Raw genomic sequence first — 24,886 nt, 5'->3', positions numbered from 1 at the left:
TGGCAAGGCCACGTCACATACTGGTGATGGTGTGACGGGTCTTGGACTGCTGGTGTGCGACTGGAATAAACTAGGGACTACATGGTTGTCATTTTAGTAAGGATGGGAATGCTCCAAAAGTTTAAGGCCGTGTATTTTAGGGGGTGTTTGGTTTCTATAGGAAAATTTTAGTCCCTGTTCCATCGGATGTTTGGACACATGCATGAAGTATTAAATATAGACGAAAAAAATAACTAATTGCACAGATTGTGGCTAATTTGCGAGACGAATTTTTTAAGCCTAATTAGCCCATAATTTGACAATGTGGTGCTACAGTAAATATATGCTAATGGCGGATTAATTAGGCTTAATAAATTCGTCTCGTAAATTAGTCTTCATCCATGTAATTAGTTTTATAATTAACTCATATTTAATTCTCCTAAATAGCATCCGAACGTCCGATGTGACATGGACTAAAATTTAGTCCATGTAACCAAACACCCCCTTACTCTATAAAAAAAAAGCCTGGGACAGCCTGAAATCATCGGCTCTGTGCGGTGGTATAATATTTTTCTCTCCCAACAAATCAGAATAAGCGGTTTATCGACGGATTGGCCCTAATACTAATTTGCCAAAAAAAAAAAGTCTAGGCCGGCGAATAATTGGCCCAATACTACGGCCCATAACCACCACTTCCTTTTTCCTTCCCTTCACACATCGCCCCTATTTCCATAACCTTCCCCATCCTCTGCAACTGTAGAAGCCGCAACGCAAAGCGCAAGGAGGGACTCCGCAACCACCACGATCTCCCTCTCCCACCCAGATCGCCGGCCCGCGGCGGCGCGGAATGGAGGTGCCGCCGGAGATACTCGACGCCCTCGCGGGCTAGTTCGCGCAGTCGCTCTCACGCGACGCCGCCGCGCACCTTGCCGCCGAGCAGAGCATCTCCTCCTCCGCCTCTTTCCCGGGCTTCGCGCTCGCGTTCCTCGGCTTCGCCGCCTCCCCGCGCCACGGCCTCCAGCCCCGCCTCGCCGCCTCCGTCCACTTCAAGAACCTGCTCCGCCGCCGGTGGCCCAAGCCCGCCGCCGACACCGACGACCACCTCCCCGCCTCCGACTGCGCCATCATCAAGGCGCACCTCCTCCAGCTCCTCCTCACCGCCCCGCCCCTCATCCAGGCGCAGCTCCCCGGGGCCCTCGCCGCTGCCGCGACCTCCGATTTCCCAACCAGGTGGGAGTCGCTCCTCCCGTCCATCGTGTCCTCCCTCGGCACTGCCGTCAACGCGGGGGACATCGCCGCCACCAACTCCCTCCTCGTCGCCGTGGTGTCGCTCTTCTCCCGCTTCCGCAACACTTTCGACAATACTGCCCTCCGCCTCGACCTCAAGTACTGCCTTGACATCTTTGCCGCCCCCACTCCTCGAGGTCTTCCTCTGCGCCTCCCAGATCATTATTCATGCTCATGGACTTTGAAATATTTGATGTTTTACATGCATTTCACTGCACTACACAGATTGAAGATCATTATTCAGGCTCATGGACTTTGAAATATTTGATGTTTTACATGATTTGAAGCTTATGTGAACTACTTTCTCTGAGGTTTATGCTAGTGAAATTAGCAGAGATAAGGAAGGAGGTTCAGTGCCCCATCTGTTTAGGTGAGAATATTCTTTCTAATTTGCTTAGAGAAACCTGGATGTTATATTATTATTTTCAGTTTTTAGTAAGTAGCTGCGAACTACTTATTGGAAGAAACGCACGAACTACAAGCTGATTTGCTGCTGAAGAAAAACATAAGTTCAAACAAACATAAACATAGTAGTTTTGATAAGTGCACGCTCAATTAGTTTCGATCTAGTAGTTTTGTAAATTTGCACGCTCAATTAGTTTGTGAGTTTCCTTGGGACAACAAATAGGAGCGGAAGAAACACACGGACCACGACGGTAGTAATGTGCAGTTGCGTCAATGGATCAAGACGGATCCCGGAGGAGCATCTGGAGCAGCATGTCGTTCCAGGCGTCGATGGGGCCGGGGAGGCACCAGTGCACGCAGTCATGGTACAGCGTCACGTTCTCGTGCGGCCAGTGCCCGTACCGGCTCGGGTGGCCGTCGGGCCGGAGCACCATCGCCGCCGTGGTGTCCATCAGCACCAGCCTCGTCCCCCCGCCGCTCGCCTCCGCCTCCGCCTTGGCCCTGGCGAACTCCTCCACCTGCAACTTGTGGAGGTCCAGGTCCAACCCCGCCATCCGCGTCTCGTTGGGCGCGAACGGCCGCGTCCGGCGGCAGTCCCCGCCCCGGTCCCATTCCCCTCCCTCGAAGTGCGACGTCGGCGACAGCGTCCGCAGGATCACCGTCCCGCTGAACCGGCCGGGCCCCCCCGCCGTCAGGACGCGGAGCGCGGAGCGGAACGCCATGCGCAGGGAGTAGCGCAGCGTCAGGTCGGGCACGCCCGGGACGAGGCAGTAGTGGCACCCGACGACGCGCCCGCCCGCGTAGAACACGGCCGGCCGGGTGAACCAGGTCGCCGCCGAAAGCACGACGCGGTCGAAGCCCGAGACGGCGTCGCGCCACGCCGCGTCCGGCTGGTCCAGGTAGATGTCCCACATGTGCCGGCGGGGGTCCGGCTGGTGCCCCCGCACCAGGAACGGCGACCAGAAGATGGCCATGGTGAAGTTGTACGGCTCGTAGCGCATCGTCCGGAACTCTGGATTCGTCGTCGTCGAGATGTCTTTCGGGTACGCCACCTGCAAACAGTTTTATTTAGCAGATGACATCAGAAATCACGACATGTTCGTTTAAACTTATCGACCGTTAAAATAATAAATCAGGATCAGCTATTTACTAGTTCGATTATTAAATACTAGTCGTCGAAACTACTGCACAAATTGGCAAGAGAGAGACAGGAAAAAGAAGGTTTGCTGCAACTTGAAGTTGAAGGAGGCAAGGACCAAGGAGGCAAGACAAGGCAATAAATGCAGAGTAAATTCGGCACCTTGGACAGCAGGCACATGAGGGACTGCATGTGGTTCCTGGCGAGGGAGTCGCCGACGAACGCCAGCGACGAGTTCCGGACGGCGTCGAAGAAGGCGGCAGCGTCGAAGCGCGGCAGGTCGCAGCCGTCGGGCCGCCACCGCCAGCGGAGGAAGCCGCGGTCGGGGCGGCCGTACTTCATGCAGTTCTGGTGCTCCTGGATGAACGGGCAGGTGAGGTTGGTGTAGTACGGCGCGTCGTCATCGGGGACCCACTCGCCCGGCCGGAAGATGTCGCACCCGCTGGGCGCCCGGACGGCGGCTGCGCGGGGGCGCGAGGGTCCGGACGGAGAGGGCAGGGAGACGCCGGAGCGGTACGCGTCGAGGAAGGAGCACGGGCGGCGCGCCGTGGCGAGGAGGAGGAGGACGAGGGCGACGACGGCGAGCGCCGGGAGTGATGCCGCGGTCGTGGTGACGACGAGCTGGAGCTTGTGCATCGGCAGATCCGACGCGATGCCTAGCAGCCGCTGCCGCAGGTTGCTGCGCTTCTGCTCGATCTTTGCTTGCATTTTGAGCTGGAAGAAGAGGGAAGAGAGCTGCTAATGGTGGTGCGAAGTGCAACCAGATAGATAGAGTAAAGAAGTAGCCTGCCTCGGTAAAAAATGTCAGCTTGTTCGGGAGGCCGTATCGTATGGTGGATTATTTATTGCTGGCTGGTTTGGTGTGAGAGAAAAACACTATTTCCGACTGGAAATTTATGATCATTTACGAGCAAGCGAACAGGCTGTGTAGCGTTGCTGGCTATCGTCGTACGGCAGTTATTATTCTACTGCTCTATGCGTCAAACAAGTGGCCTGCTGGCTTGGATTTATCAACCGGCTACGAGATATTTTTTTCTCACGACAAAATAGTTTTAGCCAACTTTAATACTAACCGAATAAGCCGAAGAATATAATTATAACATCTTTGACCATCAAAATAGGTCAAATTTGACCATATTTATAGCAACTAGTATTAATATTTGTCTCCAAATAAAATTATTATAAAAATATATTTTATAACTAATCTAATAATATTTTTTGCATTATAAATGTTCATATTTTTTAGAGAATTTTGGTCAAAGTTGAGATCGATTGATTGTGAGAATTGCATCCTTTAGTGGGTGCAGTGAGCAGTAATAATATAATACATCCAAGGACAGATATGAGCGGGCCGCTTGGCGCATGTGATGTGTGGAGCACCCTGTCAGCTCGGACACTTTATTCGGACCGCAGCAGCGTTTTGGGGCCTATTCGGTCCTCTTCAGGGCATGGGCCGGCCGGTCACGTGGCCGTCCGTTCGAGTGATCAAGTGGATGATGCACCTCCATTTGTTTAAACGCTACGGCGGCAGTCTCGCTTGATGGCTGGGAATTTTCGAGAAGCCGACAACACAAACGTTATGAATTTCTCTCCTTTTTTTCAAGCTACAAACGTTGTGAATTGAATGCACAAAGACCGTGACGGCCGTGTAAAAAAAAGAAGTAATGGAAGCCACAGGTGAGGTGGCGCGTGCGGCCAGCGGGACGCCTTGTGGCATCAGTGTGTCACCTAAAGAGAAGCAAGTCCTACCACCGTGTCCCGCCTGACATGATCCGTCAGAATCGAGCGCCGGCAATGATCGGAAGCACTACCGCCCGGCAATGGTCATCACTGCCTCGCCCGCGCCGGCTCCGGCCAAACGCCCAACAAACTATATTTTCTTTTCAGGTCCGACAATACTATTGTGCCCAGAGAGACGGAAACAAAGGCTTGTTTTGTTTGCTACTAAAATTTATCATGCAAAATTTTTAACAAGGAAAATTGTCATAAGTTGAACATAGATATTTGTCAGTTTGCCACAGATTTGACGATGCAAACGTAAAATATTGATAAGTTTTGCTAGTGTGTGTGTGTGTATATATATATATAGATATATATACTTGTAGTTGGCTATAAAATAACTTATTTTGTAGTCACTTTGAGTTACGATAATTGCTATGTTAATTTACGAGATTATAGTAATTCTTTACTAAATGGTTTACTATAACGTTATGGTAAATATTTCCATGTGTTATAGTAACCCAACTATCGTAAATATGTATTGACATTATCGTAAATTAGTATATAAAATTATCGTAAATAGACGTGGCTACAGAATAATTTATTTTATAGCTGGCTACTGAATATATTCTTCCTATATATATATATCCTATAACTAAAAAAAATAAAAATAAGATAAAATTTTTGTGCGGCTTTTTTTCCCCTTCTCATCCATGCGATACCGCATCACGCACTACACTCCATCCTCCCCTCGCCGTCAGCCCCGCACGCCCACAGCCTCCCCCCACCGTTCGAGGGATATCTAACTATTTGCCACTCTTATGGTGGCTGCCTCTCCGTTTGCCAACTTTACCGTGCCAATTACAAAATTACCCGAGAAAACAGTAACCTTGCTAATATTTTGCCATTTTCGCTGACGTATCATGCCATATCAGCGCGCCAGCGTGGAAGTTAACGCCTCCGTCTCCGCTGACCAACGGCGCCCGTTCGTCTCCGCTGACCAAAAGCACAGTACGGTACAGAACTGATGGTGGATGGATCGGACGCCTAAGCTAAGCAGCTGCTGTGGATCCATCATCTAGCTTGTGTACGTCCATGCAGGCACTACACTGCTCTAGCTTCCTCTCTCTTGTTCACGTTGTTGTTGTCATGTCAGAATATACTAGGAGTATACGAAACCATGCGTGTGTGTGTGTCGGAAAACTCTGAAGATAAGATGCTTGGCAGACAAGCGTCCGAGCTGGGTGCCATCTTGCTTGTCTTCCTCTTCTTCTTCTCGTCCTAGCTCATGTGTAGTGCTGCCATGTCAACAACGTCCTTCCTTCCCTCGTCTGCAGTTTTTTCCTTGCACGTTGGACTAACTCCTGCTGGCTAGCACATATATTGTGCATTGTCCACCGATCTATATCCGCATCCATCCACCGAGAAGGAAGAAAACAAACAGCAAGCACTAGTAACAATAAGATCAAGTGGCCTGATTGGAAAAAGCTGCTCGATGTCCGTGTCACCAAGCAACAGGCGCGACTTCTCGTCTCCGCCAGCCTTGTCGTCGCTGTCCTTGGCTCCGGTGAGCTGCCTCGAGCGCTTGGCCTCGCACGCCCAGTCCGTGCGGCCGATGACCAGCAGCATGCGCACCGTGCCGTGAACATGCTCGCCCACACGTTCCGCACCACGAACGCGAACGCGGAGGCCAAGCCGCCGAAGGCGAAGCCGAGCATGAGCCCCACCGTGGCGGCGCGGCTCGCCTCCTCGGGGCGGTTCGCGCCCAGCTCGTTGCTGACGCGGGTGGACACGCCGATGCCGAGGGAGGAGGGGAAGATGTAGATGAGCGACGTGGTCTGGATCAGGATGCCCATGGACGCCACCGTGACCTGCGGGTTCAGCAGCAGGCCGCACAGCAGCAGCATGATCTCATACCACCACCACTCGAGGCAGACGCTGACTGACGCAGCTCGGCAGCGCCAGGCTGACGAGCTCGCCCCAGCCGCGGAAGCTCTCGCGGGAGAGCACGAAGCCGCCGGTGCGCCTGTGGACGCCCTTGAAGAAGATGTAAGCGAGGAGGAAGAGGAGGAGGTTCAGGTTGGCCAGCACGGAGGCGGATGCCACCCCCCTGATGCCGAGGCCGAGGACGGTGACGAGGACGTAGTTGATGGGGAGGTGGATGGCAATGGCGAGCGCGGCGCAGACCGTGAGCGGGAGGTTGATGGACTGCGCCCGGAGGTATATCCGCACAGGGTGGATGAACGCCTGGAGGACGAGGTCCGGGAGCGACGCCAGGATGTAGGTCTCGGCGACCGCCGCGATGCCGGTGTCCTGGCCGCAGAGGAGGAGGAGAGGCCGCATGTGCATCCACAGGCCACCGATGGGAACGGCCGCTGCGATGAGCAGCAGCACCGTCCTCTGCATGGTGATTCCGAGCAGCGAGAAGTTGCCCGCGCCGAATGCCTGCCCGCATATGGGCTCCATGCCCATGGCGAGGCCGGAGAGCACGGAGTACCCGGTGATGTTGGCAAAGCAGAAGGAGCAGCTTTTTCCAATCAGACCACCAAGTGGGAACAACAATGGCGGCAGCAGCAGAAGCAGAAGGAGAAGCTCACCAAGCGCGACGCCTGGGACTGACTGGGAGCTGCTAGCGCCGTTTAGCTACGCACACAGGGACGTCAAGTTCCTGGTACGCTGAAGTGGCGTGCCACGTCAGCGAAAATGACAAAATATTAGCAAGGTTACTATTTTCTCGGATAATTTTGTAATTAGCACGATAAAGTTGGCATAGATATCCCACGGTTCGATCCCTCCTGGAGGCATCTTTTTCCGAAAAAACTAAAACGTCCTCCTCCTCTTCGCTCGAGCGACAGAAGCCGCGCCCTCTCAACTTCCGCCGCCGCCACATGCCTCGACGACCTCCCCAGCTTCGGCAGCCACCTCTGGCTCGCCGGCGATGGCCGGATCTGAGTCAGGCCTCCCCTTGCGATACCGCACGTAACCTCGCTCCGCGCCATCGCCGCACGCGCCCCCTACGCCCGCTTCCCTTCCAAACGTCGGCGGCTGCTGCGAGTGGTCCGCGGCGGCGGCGCCCATCCTCCTCCTCCTCCTCCTGCTGCTGCTGCTCTGCCCTCCCTCCCCATCCTCTCCCTCTCTCCCCTTCCCTCCCGAGGCGACGACCCCCCTGCGGGCAGCGCGCCGGCGTGGGTGGGGCCCGGTTGCCTCCTTCCTCTCATGTCCGCGTGCAAGTCGCTAAAACGCCGCAATCACCGCCCCCACCCACCATGCGACCCGCTGGATCCCACCAGCCGCCGCAGCGCGTGCCGCTCCCCATCCCCATCCCCGCACCACTATCGCCCTCGCCCCTCGCTCGGCCAGTGTCCGTGGCCGTCGAGCGGCCACCGTCCACGCCGTCGAGCGGCTCCCCCGTCGTCCTTCTCACCCGATTCCGTCTCGCGGCGTCCTCGTCGTCGCGCGGCCTGCGTCCTCGCCGTCGAGCGGCCGCCGTCCCTTGGTGCGTTCCCACCGCCCTCACTCCCCTCGACCGACGGGGGCGCTGCCCTGCTGCCCTCGACCGACGATGGCCCTGCTCCCCACGACCATGGTGGCATCAGGCCCTCCCCCGGCCGCTACTGCCTGGGCACGGTCGCGGCCAGGCCAGGGATGATGAGAAGCAAGCGCGTATGGCGGATTCGCCGCGGTCGGCCTGGATCTGGCTCCTGGATGGCGAGAGGTGGCGACTGCTGAGTGGACACGAGGATGAAGGGTGGCGAGATGAGCATTAACCCCGTTCGTGCTGGTATGCGGTCTTTCCTTCCCTTTTGTTGCCTCCCCTTCATTGCCTATGGAATGCGCTGATGATTGTGTTTGATCCTTAACCAACGAAATTGGTAGCAGTACGTATTTTGAGTTCTCCGCTACTAATCATTGGTCAGATGGTGATGCAGTTCCCAAATCAGAATAATGGTCAATGATGCTTTGTAAATTTTGCAGTGGCCCGTACTTGTAGTGGCGAACAGCAGCTACTGGTGGACTTGAATCAGCACACAAGTAGCTCAGTGTAAGTTAAACGAACTGCTGTTGTTATAAAAAAGTTATAAAAAATTAGATCGAGCTTGGGGCTACTGAACTTAGACTTAAGTCCTTTTGCTACTAGATACATTAGAATATTTTTATTGGCCTTGCTAAAATATGTTTGTTCCTGTAGTTCATACTTTGATAGTCATTTGTTTTTATGATACCGATTTTGGTATAGCTGCACAAAGAATATATTTGTTCCTGCAGTAGATAGTCATTTTGTATTCTTGTTTATTCTGCTAGATGGGCTTGCCTGACCAAAGAATATAATATTTTTTGTAGATAATTTGATAATGTAGCTATCTACTATATAAATTGCGCAATTCTTCCGTATTACGTGGTGTCCATGAATAATTGCAAATCTACATTTTTTTCAGCCGGTGGTGTCCATGAAAAGAAGTCTCAATCTTGATCCACTCTCACTTACTGCTTTACTCATGCTTGGCGTTTTGCTGTTTCTGCTGTTTTCTACCTAAGTATGATGTTGTGGACCAAACCCCTTAGACTGTATGTATCTCTATGACTGACATTGTCAAGCTCGACCATACATTGGTGGGCACATAATTTGCATGTTAAATTTTCACAGTTTCGTCCACACAAATTACTACTATTCTTTTGATGGAACAACACAGCTCCTAGCCTAGATCATCATAGTGGATATCAATATCATAAAGAAATAGCGGACATTGTTATGAATAGCTAAACAATAAATAGGACATTTTCTGAATGACTTCTTATTATCAGTTATTATCACAGACTTGTTGCTCCCTTCCCCCGCCGAGAAGAACAAGATCAGCAAGAACGCCGGAGCGGGTGAAATATTCTTTCACCAACTTCTCATTCAAGGTAAACTATTATCTAAAAAATAACCTGTTCCATTGCATAAGAGTTTTCTTTTCTGAATATTGTCTTTGATGACTGAATTGTCCTTTCCTTCTTTTTTTCTGTGATGTGCAGAACATCTCTCAGCTAGCATCCATGAACTATGACCTGATGACAAAGCACAACTTGGATCCTTTGCAGTCCTCGAAATAAACCTTGATATCAGAGCAGTAAAGGTAGGTAATAATGTTCCATTTCTTAATGTCGTAAGCTACTGGACTCGACATTAGTAGGACCTAGCTACACTGTTCTTTAGTTTTTGTTAGTCAGGTACTGAACCTCACCAGTCACCACACCAGTAAGCTTTGACTGAATAATTGCAGTTTCTTCTGTAACATGTTGCCCAGTCAATGAGCACAATTAACAAAAACTAATGCACGCCAAATCCGAATCACATGTAGACATGTAGTGGTGAGACGAAGTATTTATAGGGAAGCTTCTTCACATGAAGGATAGGCAAAATCAGATTGCTAATGCAATAGCTTGCACTGAGAGTCTGAGACTATGCATTATCAGAAGATAGGATGGTATCCGCTGTTGTAATCTCTGAGATAAATAAACATTTTTTTGCATTGGTGTAGAGAGTTATCTAGGAATTGTACAGTAACTTGTATAGATCGGTAATTCTATCAAACCAAACTTTTCTTATCCGCACAATGATGCTCTGTGATGCTCAAATTTGAGCTGGAAACCATTCTTCCATATTATGTAAATAATAACTGATCTATCAGAATGACTGAGAAGATGCACACATCATTATGTACTTCCGATAGTCACTAATATTGTTGTAACTTCTGATCCAATTTTCAGTTTTCGTGTGCTGCATTCGCTGACTGCTTATTTGATAATCCACAATAGGCACATATAGGTAAAGATCAGGTTGTCGTGAGTACCCAGGATAAGAAAAAAAAAAAGATGTAATAATATTAGTTTAGCTTATTATCATTTTTGTTTGGATTTGGAAGTTGTAGTGATGTGAGATTTTGATATTAGATAGTAGGAGGTATCTCACCATTTCTTGCAGGAGTTTTAACCAAAACCGTCATCTATGCTGGCAACCAAACAAACAACTTTTTTATGCTGATTTCATTATCATGTAGCTGTTGTCTCGGATGTGAAATGTGATGACCCAAAGGAGGAGGAGAAGGTGTAGCGAGAGGAACTAAAAGGTTAGAAGATTCCACTTCCCTGATTTCTTTGGTTCTACTGTTCAACTTATATGAGGGCAATGTTTAATGCTGGCTTTGTTATCATGTAGCTGTTGCCTCGATGTGAAATGTGATAACCCAGAGGAGGAGGAAGTTGCCAAGTTTTTTTGAACGAGACAACAAAGGAGGAACTGGAGGAGGGTGAGGAAGGTGAAATTTATTTTTGCACTCTATCTGTTATCATGAAAGTTTAAAAGTTCGTCGTTTGCTCTGTAATTCGTTGATAATAGAGGGGACCAATGAAAGGAACAATAACCAGATCACAGAACTGGACATTTCTAATTTTAGCTACTACTTAGTTGTTGCTACAGTGATTTTATGTTACTAGCCTATCCTGTTATTTCACCCTCTGGTCAAGCAAACAAAATGGCAAAAACCTCTTGGTTATTTTAGTTCAATGCTTCTTTTATGTTACTACCCTATCCTGTTATTTCACCCTCTGGTCAAGCAAACAAAATGGCAAAAACCTCATGGTTATTTTAGTTCAATGCTTCTTTGTTCGGTTTGCGCCTCCATGATTTGCTTATGTTGCTTCTTTGGTTCCATGTTAGCAGGCTTTCCTGTTATTTCGCCTTCTCATTAACCAAAAAAAAAAAAGAACTGGACATATATGTTATTTAATTCAGTGCTTCTTTGCTCTGTATCCATATGATGTGCTTTAGTTTAGAAATAGGCAACTGCAACCTTAGTATTGGATTTGATACTTTTCTCCTTTTTGTTCAAAATATTAGAACTAATTTTCCATATGTCGCCTTTCAAGTACATAATTGTTGATGGATTTATGTTTTATGCAGGCCTGCGATGTAAAATTTTTGGCGGTTACAAGGTACCATGGGCTTAGGTATGTGGCCTCCATCAAAATAACAGTGTCGACGTGTAACTAATGTATTGATGTTCTTCTTCCTTCGTTATAGTAGTTTCCTATCCGCTTATATCCTATCTTATTTATGCACAACAATCAATCTAATGTGACTGTTTTATTCTCAGTTACCCAACAGTCAAGTATCACCATGCGCTAGATTATAGGTAGTGGTTTCAAAGAATTCTCACTTAAGACAGTTTTCTGAGCATGTCTTCCTACTCTTTGCATGTGACAGTTTGCATGGAAGTATAGTTTATTGGACCTCACTTTAAACTAATAGCAGACTGTTAGTAGCACCGGTAGCATTTTGACCTTTCATGATTTGGCTATTGAGTACGTTTTTGAAGTAATACCGGTTGGCATTACTCGACCCATGCATATCAATTGATACTAATTGACCTTTTATGACAAATTTGTTCAGTACCATTTCAGCAAACTACATGGATTGATTAACATATTAGTTTCCAGTGTAGTCAATATACTTTCGCTTATTTAGTTTCATATAAATAAATATACAGTGTACTATAGGCTGGTCAAACCGATTACACATTGATTACAGGTTAATCTTAATTACGGATTGATCGTGCCATTCTCTTTGATTGAATATTGCCTGTTATGTGATAGAGGAATCACGGCAAAATAGGAAGTAGAAAATTATTATGCTATCTATATACACATTGTATATTTGCATGCACAACATACATGGCAACGAGCCTCTCCCGGCTCCCTTGCGCCTTGCTCCAAGGAAAGAGAATTAATACAGAAGGAAGAGAATTAAGACAAAAGAAAAGAGAGAGACTGTTATCAATCCTCTGCTATAAATCATGTGGCCTCGCCATAGCACCCACCCCTCGCCAGCTGAGCTCGCCCTCGCTCGCACCGACCTCCGCCCTCGTGCCCTCCCTCGCGCACCGGCTGTGCTTTGTCATAGCACGTCGCCATCGTCGTCGCCTGCCGCCATCGCCTTCGCTATCTTGCTATGCCCTCGAGGAGGACTGCGGACTGCCATGAGGAGCTTCCAACATCTTCTGTCTCCCACAAACGTCCACCCTGTTAGTGAATCCCATCCTGCTCTGATGCGTTTCTTTATTTGTTATTGCCTCCGGTGCTTGTGTGATCTGAAATCATGCCTCTTTAAGAGTCTTGGATAGATACATGCAGAGGCTATGTGATGCGTATTGTCGTGGTAGTGGTTCCAGTAATTCGTCATGAACCCTCTATGTTTCTGCTTCAAATTCTTAGACTGTGAACCTCTATCCGTGTCTGAAATCGAATCATTACCGCAGCCATTTGCCATGATTTTGTGCTTCTGGTTACTTCGATTTGATGTTTATTGCCTGTGTTCCATCTTTTCATTGAGCTGTCATGATCCTTATAGATTCAAATGGCTTCTAGTTACATCTAAAACTATTCCGTCCACCATGCGATCTGGTGTCGCGCCCTCCCAGGTCCCGCCCGACAATTCTGCGCGCTCGCTCCCAGACCCCGCCCGGCACTAACATTCACCGTGAGAATAGATGGAAACTAGAGGTAGTCACTGCGACAATAGAAGGAAACACAACGCCCCTACCCCCGATCTCCTCCAGTCCGGCTCGATCCATAGCAGAGGACGCCAACGCCGATTCGCCGATCCCATAGCAGAGGACGTCAACGCCCACGCGGTTTCCAGCTAAGACCCTCAAGCGATCACAGCTGTCACTTCGTGCCGGAGGACCTACGTTGCCAGCGTTCTGAGTCTCTGATGGAACAGTGCCTCGGGTCCGTCCCCAAGCACGCACGTCGCTCCGCGTTCCTCCCCAGATCGTACGTCTAGCTGTGACAGCGGGCGGAGGAGCAGGCCTCTAGCCAAAGCGACCTAGATCTCGTTCGTCATGGTGGTGGAACTACAGTGACTCGACGCGGCGGCTGGGGTTGGCTGTGCACCGGTGCCGCAGGACCTCCGTTGCCAGCGCTCCGGTGGCAAGCAGTGGCACTGCAGCGCACCTTCCATGACCGACAAGACCTCCGTTGCCACCAGGCTTTCTTTGCTCTTTCGACACTCCTTCATGCAGACACCGCTAGGTACGACCCCATTTTCCATCTGATGAAGTTACACAGGGCAGGCGGACTTTGTTTGATTTTTTTTATCTGATATCTGATGCTACGAGCATTGGTATGGTGAAGTTGCAGCTTTCTGAGCCTAACTTCCATGGAGAATCTACAGAGTCAACGACCGGGACCCTCGTACCTAACCTATTTCTGTTTGTATGCGTTAGTTCTCATATACATCTTCCATTAGTTTTCATCTACATCTTGCTTGGATACCTGGCTTTGAGATGAAGGATTAGCCAGCTCATAAACATTGACTCGATCTTGATGCAGTTGTACAACTGAAGACTGAATAAAACAAATAGGGTGTTATACCCTGAATTCTGATGAGTTTATTACTGGTGAGCGAACCTACATAATACAGACAATGGTACTATATCATTTATCTCTTTTGTAATTCTCGAATATAAAACTAAATCTTCGTGTCCATTGAGGTAAATTATGTTTATGAACCTGAAACTTTTCAGGACTATGCTCAATTTCAGACAATATAAAACTAATTGGAGAGTTTGATTCAAATAAGAGTATAACAAGAGTCTAATTCACGTTTTTTCTGCCCCGTGCATCAATTAAAACAATAAATATTCTAATCTCGGCAGCTCATTCAATCGACATGCACACAAGCGGCCATGGTTCGCCCCTTGCCGGCAGTACCCCTCCCTGCTCGTCCCTATTCTTGATCTGACAGGAACCTTCCAGTCTTGCGCAGGTACAGGTTCATGCAGAGGTCATTTCAGTCTTAATCATTCAGAGAAGAAAACATTTTCTCTGTTGTCTATTTTTAAATGGGTGCATATCCTAATAATTGTGCTGCAGCCGTGGCGATGGCCGATGGACCTGCCACGAGCCCACGAGCTGCTGCAAGCCCGCAACGAATGTATAGCCCATGTGTAGTAGTGTTTAGGCCCAAACATAACCACTGTGGACAGTTCCAGATCCTTCTGCCCCGTCCGGCCGCCCCTGCCTTGGTCGTGCGTCCTTCTTTCCCACGCTCCAAGAAAGAAAACTAGGGGTGTACACTGTCCATCTTCCCCCAAATCAGTTTGTTTCCCACGGCGCAAGAAAGAAATAAAAAAAATAGTAGAATGCGCGCGCCTTCCGTGCACGTGGATAAACAAAATATGGCTGTTATATAGACACATGCAGAATATGGTTGTTATATAGAAACCTTTGAATTATTACTCTGTATGTTATCCTACTAAAGGATAAAGATGCCCAAGAGGGGGTGAATTGGGCTAATTCTAAATTTTTTTGCAATAATTAAGTCATACGGTTAGCCCAATTAATCCCTTGTGCCTAGAAAGTGTTTCTATTGATCCACCGCACAAAAGTTTAGCAACCTATGTTCCAATCCTACCAGAGCGGTGAAGCTGTGGCTGACGTGCCTGCTCTGTCTCCTCGGCCTGCTCTCCCTCCTGAGTTTGCTCTGTTGACTGGCTGCTGCTGTGACTCCCCCTAAGGCTGACTCTCATCAATAGTCACATGTCGTCTTCCAACCATGACAGTCCTAGCTGGACCACCATAACGGCGCTCAACCTGCTCAAATGTAGCCCTCATAGATGAAGAAAGTTGATCTGCAATAACAACACCACTCCTAGCGCCTCCTCTCTCTACGTGCTCTGCTGTCTCTGCAACTACGGCTGCTCTCGCTGTATCTGCATCAGGGTACTTGCGCTTCTTCGTCGCTAGCTTCTTCGTCGCCTTGCCTTTTGCATCTGTACACTGGCGAGGCGGGGGCCTCAGATCCTTAGCACCGGGACCACCTTCGACATTCTTGACACGAGCCATCTGATGAAGCTGAGAAGAACAACTGCCACTGACAAAGATCAACTGCCAACTGTCACTTCCGAGGCTTGGCCTCGATCCGTACTCGCGAACTTGGCCCCGAGTTGACTGACAACTGCCAATGGGACCACAACGACACCGACTCGCTGCACGATAGAATAGATATGATATACAAATAAATATAATATATCTAGATATACGAAACCCTAAGAAAGCAAGTAATAGATACGAAATTGGAAACGAGGGCTTGCTACCTTATGAATCGGCGAATCGACAAGAAGAGGAACGAATCGGGGAACCACCGGATCGGCAATGTGAGGCTAGGGTTTGGCGAGACAATGTTGCGCTGGATCGGGCGTGGATCAACGGCTAGGGTTTCGGTAGGGCTCTGGATGTGGCGCTGAGGCAGGGCAGGGGCACGGTAGCTCTAGGGCATGGCGTGGGCGGCGGCGCTAGAGCACAGCGTGGGTGTGGACGGCACGGGCGCGGTGGCGCAGGTAGGGCGTGGCGGCGTGGGGCTGTGCAGCACGGCGGCGTGGGAAGCGGCATGGGCACGACGCGTGCAGGGCGCGATGGCACAACTATGGGCAGGCGGCGTGGAGCAGGTGGCGCGGGCAGGAGCGGCGCTGGCAGATATGGCGGCTAGGGCGTGGCGTGGTGGCTTGGGACGGCGAAGTCGGTGCGATGCGGGGCTAGGTCAAGGTGGCGCTGTGGTTATATGAACCGTGATAGATAAGGAAACGGGGAAGAAGTCCTGAAACCACACGTTTCCTATTGACCGGACGCTCCGATGGCATCGACCGAACGCTGCCACCCAACGTCCAGTCGATTCCAGAGAGGTCCAAAACCCCTGGAATCACGGCCAGACGCGTCCGATCACAACTGACCGGACGCGTCCGATCACAACTGACCGGACACAGCCAGAGTCGGGTCCATCCTGCCTCCATCGTCTTCGCTCGACCGGACGCTAAACAATAGAGTCCGGTCACTCCATCGTAGCAGGTTCACCTCCTTTGAACTAACCAGACGCTGGACATCAGAGTCCGGTTCAGCGTTCGGTCACTCTTTTTCCAGCAAATCTTCAAAGTCCTTCGTGCTGTCTGTTCCCAATCAAGTCTCAACTCCAATAAAATCCAAATAAACACTAATTGGGACTGATGTGAGTGACCTCTCTCAAACCCTTAAATTTTTCAAAATATTTTGCCTTAGGCTATAATTCTTCTTAAGAAAATAGGCAATAAGAGGGCAATTGAAGATAAACGACAAAGCAACATTCATGCATATGCAATGCAATACTTGAAAGTAAATCTAGTTGCTTGTCAAATTTGATCCAAGGTTAAGCTTCTTCACTCGCTTTTCGGCAGTTATCTTAACCATGTTAGACAAGCCCTATATGCATTACCAAAAAGTAAACAGGTTGTATATTACAATGCAATGCAAGGGACAACACAAGCTCATTTTTTAGTGAAGTTACTAAAATCAAGCACATTGAGCTCATTCCGCAATCGATAAAAAGTCGCCTCATCTAGCGGTTTAGTGAAAATATCCGTCAATTGATCCTCGATCCTTACACCTTCTAATGAAATATCATTCTTTGCAACATGATCTCTAAGAAAGTGATGGCAGATATCTATGTGCTTGGTGCGAGAGTGTTGAACCGGATTATTTATAAGTTTTACCGCACTTTCATTGTCGCACAAAAGAGTTACTTTTTCTAGAACTACTCCATAGTCTAGCAAAGTTTGTTTCATATAAAGTATTTGTGCACAACAAGCACCCACGGTAATGTATTCTGCTTCGCCGGTGGACAAAGCCACACTATTTTATTTCTTGGAGGACCAAGACACAAGTGATCTGCCAAGCAAATGGCACCTTCTGGATATGCTTTTTCTATCAACTTTGCAACCAGCATAATTCGAATTGGAATAGCCAACTAATTCAAATATAGCTCTTTTGGGATACCAAAGGCCAATGCTTGGTGTGTGCTTAAGATACCTAAGGATTCTTTTAACGGCAATCAAATGAGTTTTCTTAGTATTAGCTTGAAATCTAGCACACATATACACACTAAACATGATATTGGGCCTAGATGCGGTTAAATATAACAAGCTACCAATCATAGAGCGATAGAGAGTTTGATCAACCGTGTTACCTCCCTCATCTAGGTCGAGATGTCCATTAGTTGATATTGGTGTCTTGATTGGCTTACATTCATCCATCTTGTATCTCTTGAGAAGATCATTTGTGGGTGAAGTTGTTCAACTCTTCATGCATGTCATTTATCCAATCCGGATCTTGAAGAGCTTCTTCTAACTTGGTAGGCTCAAAAGCAAGAGACAAAAGAGTGATGTTCAATAAATAAAGCAAGTTTTTATGAGTGAGTCATTACTCCCTTTGATGGACTCCCTATGATGAGATCTTGTGGATGAGCTTGAAGTAGAGGTGAATTTCTTCTATCAACCACTTGAGGGGGAGGATGTGGAGTATCAACATCTTGTGCTTGTGTCACCATTTGCTCATGGGAGACATGAGTATCTTTATTTTCTACTCTCCCACCTTTTTACCATCTTGTGGCATACTTGATGAAGAAGGTGGATTGATCACTTGTATATCATTTTCATTATCATTAGGCTTGATGTCTCCAACCGAAATATTCTTCATGACCTCCCTCAATGGTTCATCACCTACATCATCAAGATTCTCATGTGCTCCTTGGAGCCATTAGATTCATCAAATTCCATATCATATGTTTCTTTAACCAAGCCGATGGCATGATTAAATACTCTATATGCTTTGGACTTTGATGAGTAACCAACAAGAAAACCAATATCACAACGTCTTTAAAACTTCCCTAGGTGTTGCCGCTTCTTTGTAGATATAGCATTTGCAACCAAACACCCTAAAGAAGGAGACGTCCGGCTCTTCCCGTTGAGCAACTCATAAGGTGTCTTGCCAGGAAACTTTTGAAGGAATAAGCGGTTGGATGTATAGCATATGGTGTTGATAGCTTTCGCCCATAGAGCTTCGGGAGTGTTGTACTCATCAAGCATTGTTCTTGCAAGAGTGATCAATGTCCGGTTCTTTCTCTCAACTACACCATTTTATTGAGGAGTATAAGTTGTGGAGACCTCATGTTTGATCTCAACTTCATCACAATAGGCTTCTATGTTTGTGTTGTCAAATTCTTTACCGTTGTCACTTCTAATTTTCTTGAGCTTTACTTCAAACTCATTTTGTTCTCTCTTGGCAAACTTCTTGAAGCAAGATGCAACTTCGGATTTATCATGAAGGAAGAATACCCATATGTATCTTGAATAGTCATCAGCAATCACAAGACAATAAAGATTTACTCCCTAAACTCTTGTATGTTGTTGGTCCAAATAAGTCTATGTGAATGAGTTTCAGCACTCTTGTGGTTGACATGAAAGCTTTGGTTGGATGAGTATTTACAACTTACTTGTCGGCTTGACATGCACTACAAAGCTTGTCCTTCTCAAACTTTACATCCTTCAACCCTATCACCAAATCATTCTTCATTAGCTTCTTGAGTGAGCTCATCCCAATATGAGCAAGTCTTCTATACCATAGTCACCCAAGTGTTGTTTTGGTGAATAGGCATGTCTTCAAGTTAGCATCTTTGGAGGTGAAGTCCAGTAGATATAGGTTGTTGTATCTAAATCCTTTGAATATCACTTGATCATCATCCTTCTTAGATACAACAACTTCCTTCTCGGTAAACAAGCATTGGAAGCCAAGATCACATAATTGTCCAACGGATAGCAAGTTAAAGCTCAATGAAGCAACATATAACATATTTGAGATAGAATGATCATTTGATATTGCCACTTTTGCCCAATCCTTTAACCTTGCCCTTTGAATTATCTCCAAAAGTGATTCTTTCTTGTCCATCTACTTCTTCATGTAGTGAGGTGAACATATGAGGATCACCAGTCATATGTTGTGTGCAACCACTATCAATAACCCAATGACTTCCATCGGTTTTATAGTTCACCTACACACAAGAGATCAAGCTTTAGGAATTCAAACTTAGTTGAGGGACCCTTCACCTTCTCAACAAGTGACTTTGCAACCCTAAATTTTCTTAGGCCTATTTTGTTTGGAGGTCCTAAGAACATGACTTTCATCTTCCCACTAGAATCTTTTCTAAGCATGTAGTGAGCATTGCTAGCATGTTCATCACCACTACTATCATTATTTGATACCTTGCGATCACCCTTGGCCATAAGGCATAGGTGTGTAGAGGATGATGGGTGGTGAAGATGATGAAGAGTCAATAACAATGGTGGTGACCTTCTCGTTGTCACTATCATTATCGGATGAGCCACTAGATGAATCAATGTCCGTGAGCCAATCACTAATGATGTATGCCTTTCCACTTTTCTTCTTCTTGTGGAAGTCCTTTTTCTTGCCATCTCTCTTCTTGTATGGCTTGTTTTTCTTCTTCTCATCTTCTTCTTCATTGCTTGAGTCATCTTTCTTGCCCTTGTATTTATTCTTGAACTTGTCTTTCTTGGGCTTGGTGCATTGGTGTGCTAGATGACCAAGTTCTCCACAATTGTAACAATCCATCTCGGAGATTGGCTTCCTTCTAGAGCTAGTGAAGAACTTCTTCTTGCCATCAAACTTGATGCCACTCTTGTTGAGCTTTTTTAGCATCTTGGTGGTTCTTCTCACCATGAGAGCAAGACTTGCATCATTAATTTCATCATCTCTTGAGCTCTCATACTCAAGCCTTGCTTTGCCCTTCTCTTGGCTAGCTTTGAATGCTAAGTCTTTTTCTTTCTTCTTAGTAGAGGATGAGCCATCTTGTGATGTGATAGTGCATGTACTATCTCACGAGCATTGATCTTTCCCAAGATTTGTGTTGGTGTAGCGGTGAAAAGATCATCCTTGAATGAAGCACAGTCACAATATGCCCATATTTATCAATGGGGAGGACACTCAAGATTTTTCTTACAACATCGGATGGTTGCATTTGAGTGAGTCCAAGCCTATTGACTTCCTCTACTAAGAACATTCAAACGTGAGTACATCTCATTAGCACATTCTTTAGGAAGCATCTCAAAAGAGGTTAAGCTTTTTCATGACTAAGATGATAGCGTTCCTCACGCTCACTCTTTGTTCCCTCATGGAGCGCACAAACGTCCGACCATAGTGCGTGGGCGTCCTTGTGGTTCCTCATCCTGGTTAAACATATCTTTGCAAAGGCCTCTAAAGATGGTGTTTTCGAGCCTTTGCATTCCATTTCTCATAATTCACCTCATCGCCTTGTAGGTGTGTAGCATCCTACAGTTTTTGGGAAGCCTTGTGAGGCGGCTCTAAGTATTCCAACGTCTAGAGCTTCTAAATACGCCTCCATGCGGATTTTTCAATAAGAAAAATCATCCCACTCAAAGATAGGAGGAGGTCTATCCCTGTGAGACATATTTCACTAGGCGGTTAAGCCTAAATACGTGAGCATGAGGCTTCGATACCAATTGAAAGGATCAAGATGCCCAAGAGGGGGTTGAATTGGGCTAATTCTAAATTTCTTTGCAATAATTAAGTCCTACGGTTAGCCCAATTAACCTCTTGTGCCTAGAAAGTATTTCTATTGATCTACCGTATAAAAGTTTAGCAACCTATGTTCAAATCCTACTCTAGCATGGCAATTCTATGAATGTAAAGACAATAATTGAATTGCTCAAAGTAAATGCTCAAGGTAAAGAGAGAAGGAGGAACGCGGCGATCTTTTGCCGAGGTATCAGAGAGTCGTCACTCCCCACTAGTCCTCGTTGGAGCACCCGCGCAAAGGGTGTAGCTCCCCCTTGATCCACGTAAGGATCAAGTTCTCTCTACGGGTTTATTCTTTGACACTATCGCGGTGAATCACCCACAACCGCTCATAACTTGACTTGGGTCATCCACAAGCTCTGCCGGATGATCACCAAGCTCCCAATCATCACCAAGCCATCTAGATGATGGCGATCACCAAGAGTAACAAGCATGAACTCTCACTTGACCATGACAAGCCTAATGAGACGGGTGGATGGACACTTTGTTACTTTTGCTTTCACTAATGAGGGCTCTCTTTGGGATTCTCAAATCTCAATCACCTCACTAGGACCTTGCTCTTCTTGGCACTCTCAAAAGTGTTTCTCAACTGTTGGAATGAACAAAAGTACCCCCTCACATGAATGGGGGAAGTATTTATAACCTTGGTTGAAAAACTAAACTGTTATGTGCCTCTGCGGGGTGACCGGATGCTCCGGTCATGTTGACCGGACGCTCCGGTCAGTTCTCCCCGAGCTCCAGTGATTAAGTTGTGACCGGACACGTCCGGTCATGATTTTCCCTCTATAGAACCTTACTAGAGTCGACCAGATGCTGGCACCTAGCGTCCGGTCACTCACCTCTCAGTGTCCGGTCGCGTCCAAACGATATCACCTTGATCAAATGAACTAATCGAACTCTGCGTCAGCGTCGGGTCACTCTAGAACCAACGTCCGGTCAGCATTTGACCCTCCATTCACTTCCAACTCTCGATCATACGTGAATAAAGTTTGCTCCAATTGATCTAAGGGCTTTTTAGGAGCTACCTAGTGCTAGATTTAGCAAGTGTGCACCACACCTAACTCATTAGACTCACCTAAGTCAAGCTACCCATCCATATCCCCTTAATAGTACGGCAAAAGGAAAAATAAAGTCCTAAACTACTTTAAGTGTCTCCTCAACACCAAACGACACTTAGAACTAGTCCATCCTTAACCTTGTCGTCCATCATTTGAAAACCAAAACGATTTCCATCATAGGGGCATGACCACCATGATAGCCCAATCGATCTCCATTACCATGACCTAACTTAATTGCCTCTGCAAAACACACGTTAGTCACAGTAATCACATATTGTTATTAATCACCAAAACCCAACTAGGGACCTAGATGCTTTCACCTACTAATTATTGTTCTTTTCTTTTATTCTTTGGAATGCAGAATTAACGACAAAAGGCCAGGGTCTTAGGGTGTGACTTCAAATACATTATTTACTGCGTGGTTAGATCATATACTGATTTATGTAATAGACTTTCTTTACTGTGTGGTTAGTCATACACTAATTTATGTGATAGACTGATAATGAAGTATGTCTTTTAGGTCTCAATGGATAGTTCAGATGCAAATGTTTCGAAGGAAAATAGAGGCCCCTTAGAAGATATTGTACAAATAGAAAATTCCAGTGAGCCTATGGATGATTCTAGATGGTTGCAAGAAAGCATGAGTACAGAAGTTACCCACGAAGCTCTACCAGTTGACCAGGGCTTTAGCACGGCCCATGATGAAAAGGCCCTATCAACTTCTGGGGTAGATCCGATGGGAGAAAAAGGACTTTCGAAAATCATAATTGTACAAAATAAACCCAAAAAATCTATGTCTTCACTGGTTGCCCTAGAAGGTATTGATATTTTCTCTTTGATGGATTAACTTAGAAAAACTGCTAACTATTGTTGTATACATTAATTTAATCCTCTTTTTCAGATTATGTTTGTACCAATACTGATAGAGCCATAATTGAATCTGTTAAAAAAATTCCATCTTCACCTGGGAGTGAGGAGCTTGTGCTCATAGATGATGTTCTGGTGTCGAGAAACCACATGGAATGTCTTTTTCAGCCATATGAATACTTGTCTGATGAGGTAACAGATGCAAGTCATAATACTCAATCAAACACTGCCAACTTCAATGCTTTTTCTCTCTAATGGCGAAATGTATGCAGGTCATAGATGCTTATATTAAACTGTTGAAGGCCTAGGAGGGTTTGAAAAAGAGGACATGAGGTATAGTCTATCTTGAAACTACATGCTTAGTTGCAATCATGAAGCGGGATGGAGAAAAGGATGAGACCATTGAAGCCAATTACCCTAACCATGGCACTTTCACAGTGTCCTGGTTTAGTTCAAAGGGTGCTAGCTTACTTGAAGCATGATATGGTAGCAATTTTTTTAAACGATCTATTGGTCTTTCATTATTAGTTTTTTATGCCTGGCAAAATGTTTATTGTTTGATTTGATAGGTGTTTCTTCTAATAAATGTTACAAATACACATTGGTACCTTGCTATTATAAACGCAGTCAAACGTGAGGTTCAGGTGCTAGACTCTTTGGGCGAGATGTTCGGACGTGTTGACCTCAATAAAATTGTGGGTATTTCCTAACACAGTTATTTATACACATTTTATATTTTAGAAATGTTGATTGATTCGTTCTTCTATGAACAAATAGCGAGGTGGATTACGGAAATAGATAGATTTCATATTGGATGAGACAGGTCCGAAAGAGTACAAATGGCTAGATATTGAGGTTGATACCTAGCCGGTTAGGGAGATTTTCCGTGGCAAATTATTACAAACAGATGGGTACATCAGAAATAATGGCACGTCATATAAGTTGAATTTTATGTGTTTTTGCCTTTTTGATCTAATGTGAGCCTGAACCTCTATTAATGTTGTACGTAGTTTTTCATGAGGTTTATTCTTAATAAACTTTATGGAGTATTGGACTGGGAATGATTTGTTAGACGAGTTTAATCAGGTAAACTATGCATTTTACCACAAGTTATGAGTTTGCACTAGCTTTGGGTTTTTAATTAATAATTAATTAGGTTCATACTATCATGCAGGATGACATGAAAGAATTTAGATTGAAGCTTGCGGCGATCTTACCATCGTCAGAGTTAAACAAACGAAAGAGTGCTCCATATCTTGATAGGGATGAAAATATTAGAAGCCCAAGCGACTGTGCCATAATAGAGAATCCAAAGATGGCTGATCAAGTGTCCACAAAAAGAGAAAACATTATGAGAAGGGTAGAATGCTTAGTGGTTCAAACAGGACACCCCTCAACACATACCTAACTCAGAATAAATCCCTCATAAGTCCTATGCCAACCAAGACCCTGATGAGTTTTAGGCATTTGAGGCCATGAAAGACATGCCAATGAACAAGGAAGAGATGACTGAGTTACTTGTGTGATTATGTCATGGCAATTCAGGATGAAGCGACCTTGAAGTAAGCTACATGATTATTTTAATTACTTTTATTTACTAATAATAGTGTGCTATCTTATATGATGAAACCATCATCTGTGTCTAATGCTTTGCAGAAAGCCTTGGGTTAAAGGTTTTCATCCCTCCATGATTGCCCTAAGTGTCAAGGACCTACAAGAGTTGTTAATGAACAATCGAGACATCTCTGAGAACTGTTTCAACTTAGGTGTCCGTTTTCAGACAGCTCGAGAGTACAATACAATGAAAAAATTACAATAGTATTACGAAACATCACATGGACCTGAGATTCTGTCTAAGCATATTTTTAAAATTCTTATCGTGCTATATTATATTGTCTTATTTGTTGTTCTCCTAATTGTATAAAGTAGGTCAAGTTATACTAATCCTGACTCTCGATATCCTTTTCTTCCAGAA

General features: G+C 46.2%; 2 protein-coding genes and 1 pseudogene across 4 annotated transcripts; 1 reads left to right on the top strand and 2 right to left on the bottom strand.

Moving 5' to 3' along the window:
- Nucleotides 1-1,940: 1,940 nt before the first annotated feature.
- On the bottom strand, nucleotides 1,941-3,635 carry LOC136528437 (protein trichome birefringence-like 19). Its single transcript, XM_066521396.1, has 2 exons — nucleotides 2,972-3,635; nucleotides 1,941-2,723 (listed from the first exon to the last, which is right to left on the bottom strand). The coding sequence occupies exons 1-2, from the start codon at nucleotides 3,515-3,517 to the stop codon at nucleotides 1,950-1,952; spliced, it is 1,320 nt and encodes a 439-aa protein (XP_066377493.1). The 5' UTR covers nucleotides 3,518-3,635; the 3' UTR covers nucleotides 1,941-1,949.
- Nucleotides 3,636-5,899: 2,264 nt separating this feature from the next.
- Nucleotides 5,900-7,157, bottom strand: LOC136526081 (protein DETOXIFICATION 49-like; annotated as a pseudogene).
- Nucleotides 7,158-7,340: 183 nt separating this feature from the next.
- On the top strand, nucleotides 7,341-24,238 carry LOC136528926 (uncharacterized). 3 transcript variants are annotated; one of them, XM_066521928.1, is made up of 15 exons: nucleotides 7,341-8,309; nucleotides 8,504-8,570; nucleotides 9,344-9,433; nucleotides 9,545-9,645; nucleotides 10,570-10,638; nucleotides 10,728-10,827; nucleotides 11,472-13,600; nucleotides 13,709-13,789; nucleotides 13,901-13,997; nucleotides 14,227-14,336; nucleotides 22,406-22,487; nucleotides 22,565-22,862; nucleotides 22,946-23,103; nucleotides 23,184-23,997; nucleotides 24,086-24,238. In XM_066521928.1, exons 12-14 carry the CDS (start codon nucleotides 22,571-22,573, stop codon nucleotides 23,217-23,219), a joined length of 486 nt encoding a protein of 161 aa, XP_066378025.1. In that variant the 5' UTR covers nucleotides 7,341-8,309; nucleotides 8,504-8,570; nucleotides 9,344-9,433; nucleotides 9,545-9,645; nucleotides 10,570-10,638; nucleotides 10,728-10,827; nucleotides 11,472-13,600; nucleotides 13,709-13,789; nucleotides 13,901-13,997; nucleotides 14,227-14,336; nucleotides 22,406-22,487; nucleotides 22,565-22,570; the 3' UTR covers nucleotides 23,220-23,997; nucleotides 24,086-24,238. The 3 variants fall into 3 exon arrangements, 2 of the variants coding, with proteins under 2 accessions (XP_066378025.1, XP_066378026.1); XR_010777160.1 differs by lacking the exon at nucleotides 13,709-13,789 and having other exon boundaries at nucleotides 11,472-11,518; XM_066521929.1 differs by lacking the exons at nucleotides 13,709-13,789; nucleotides 14,227-14,336 and having other exon boundaries at nucleotides 22,406-22,465.
- Nucleotides 24,239-24,886: the final 648 nt, after the last annotated feature.

This window comes from Miscanthus floridulus, chromosome 19 (genome assembly GCF_019320115.1).
Source record: "Miscanthus floridulus cultivar M001 chromosome 19, ASM1932011v1, whole genome shotgun sequence".
NCBI lineage: Eukaryota > Viridiplantae > Streptophyta > Magnoliopsida > Poales > Poaceae > Miscanthus > Miscanthus floridulus.
The sequence above is the reverse complement of the archived record's forward strand: the minus strand, read 5'-3'. Positions and strand labels throughout refer to the sequence as shown.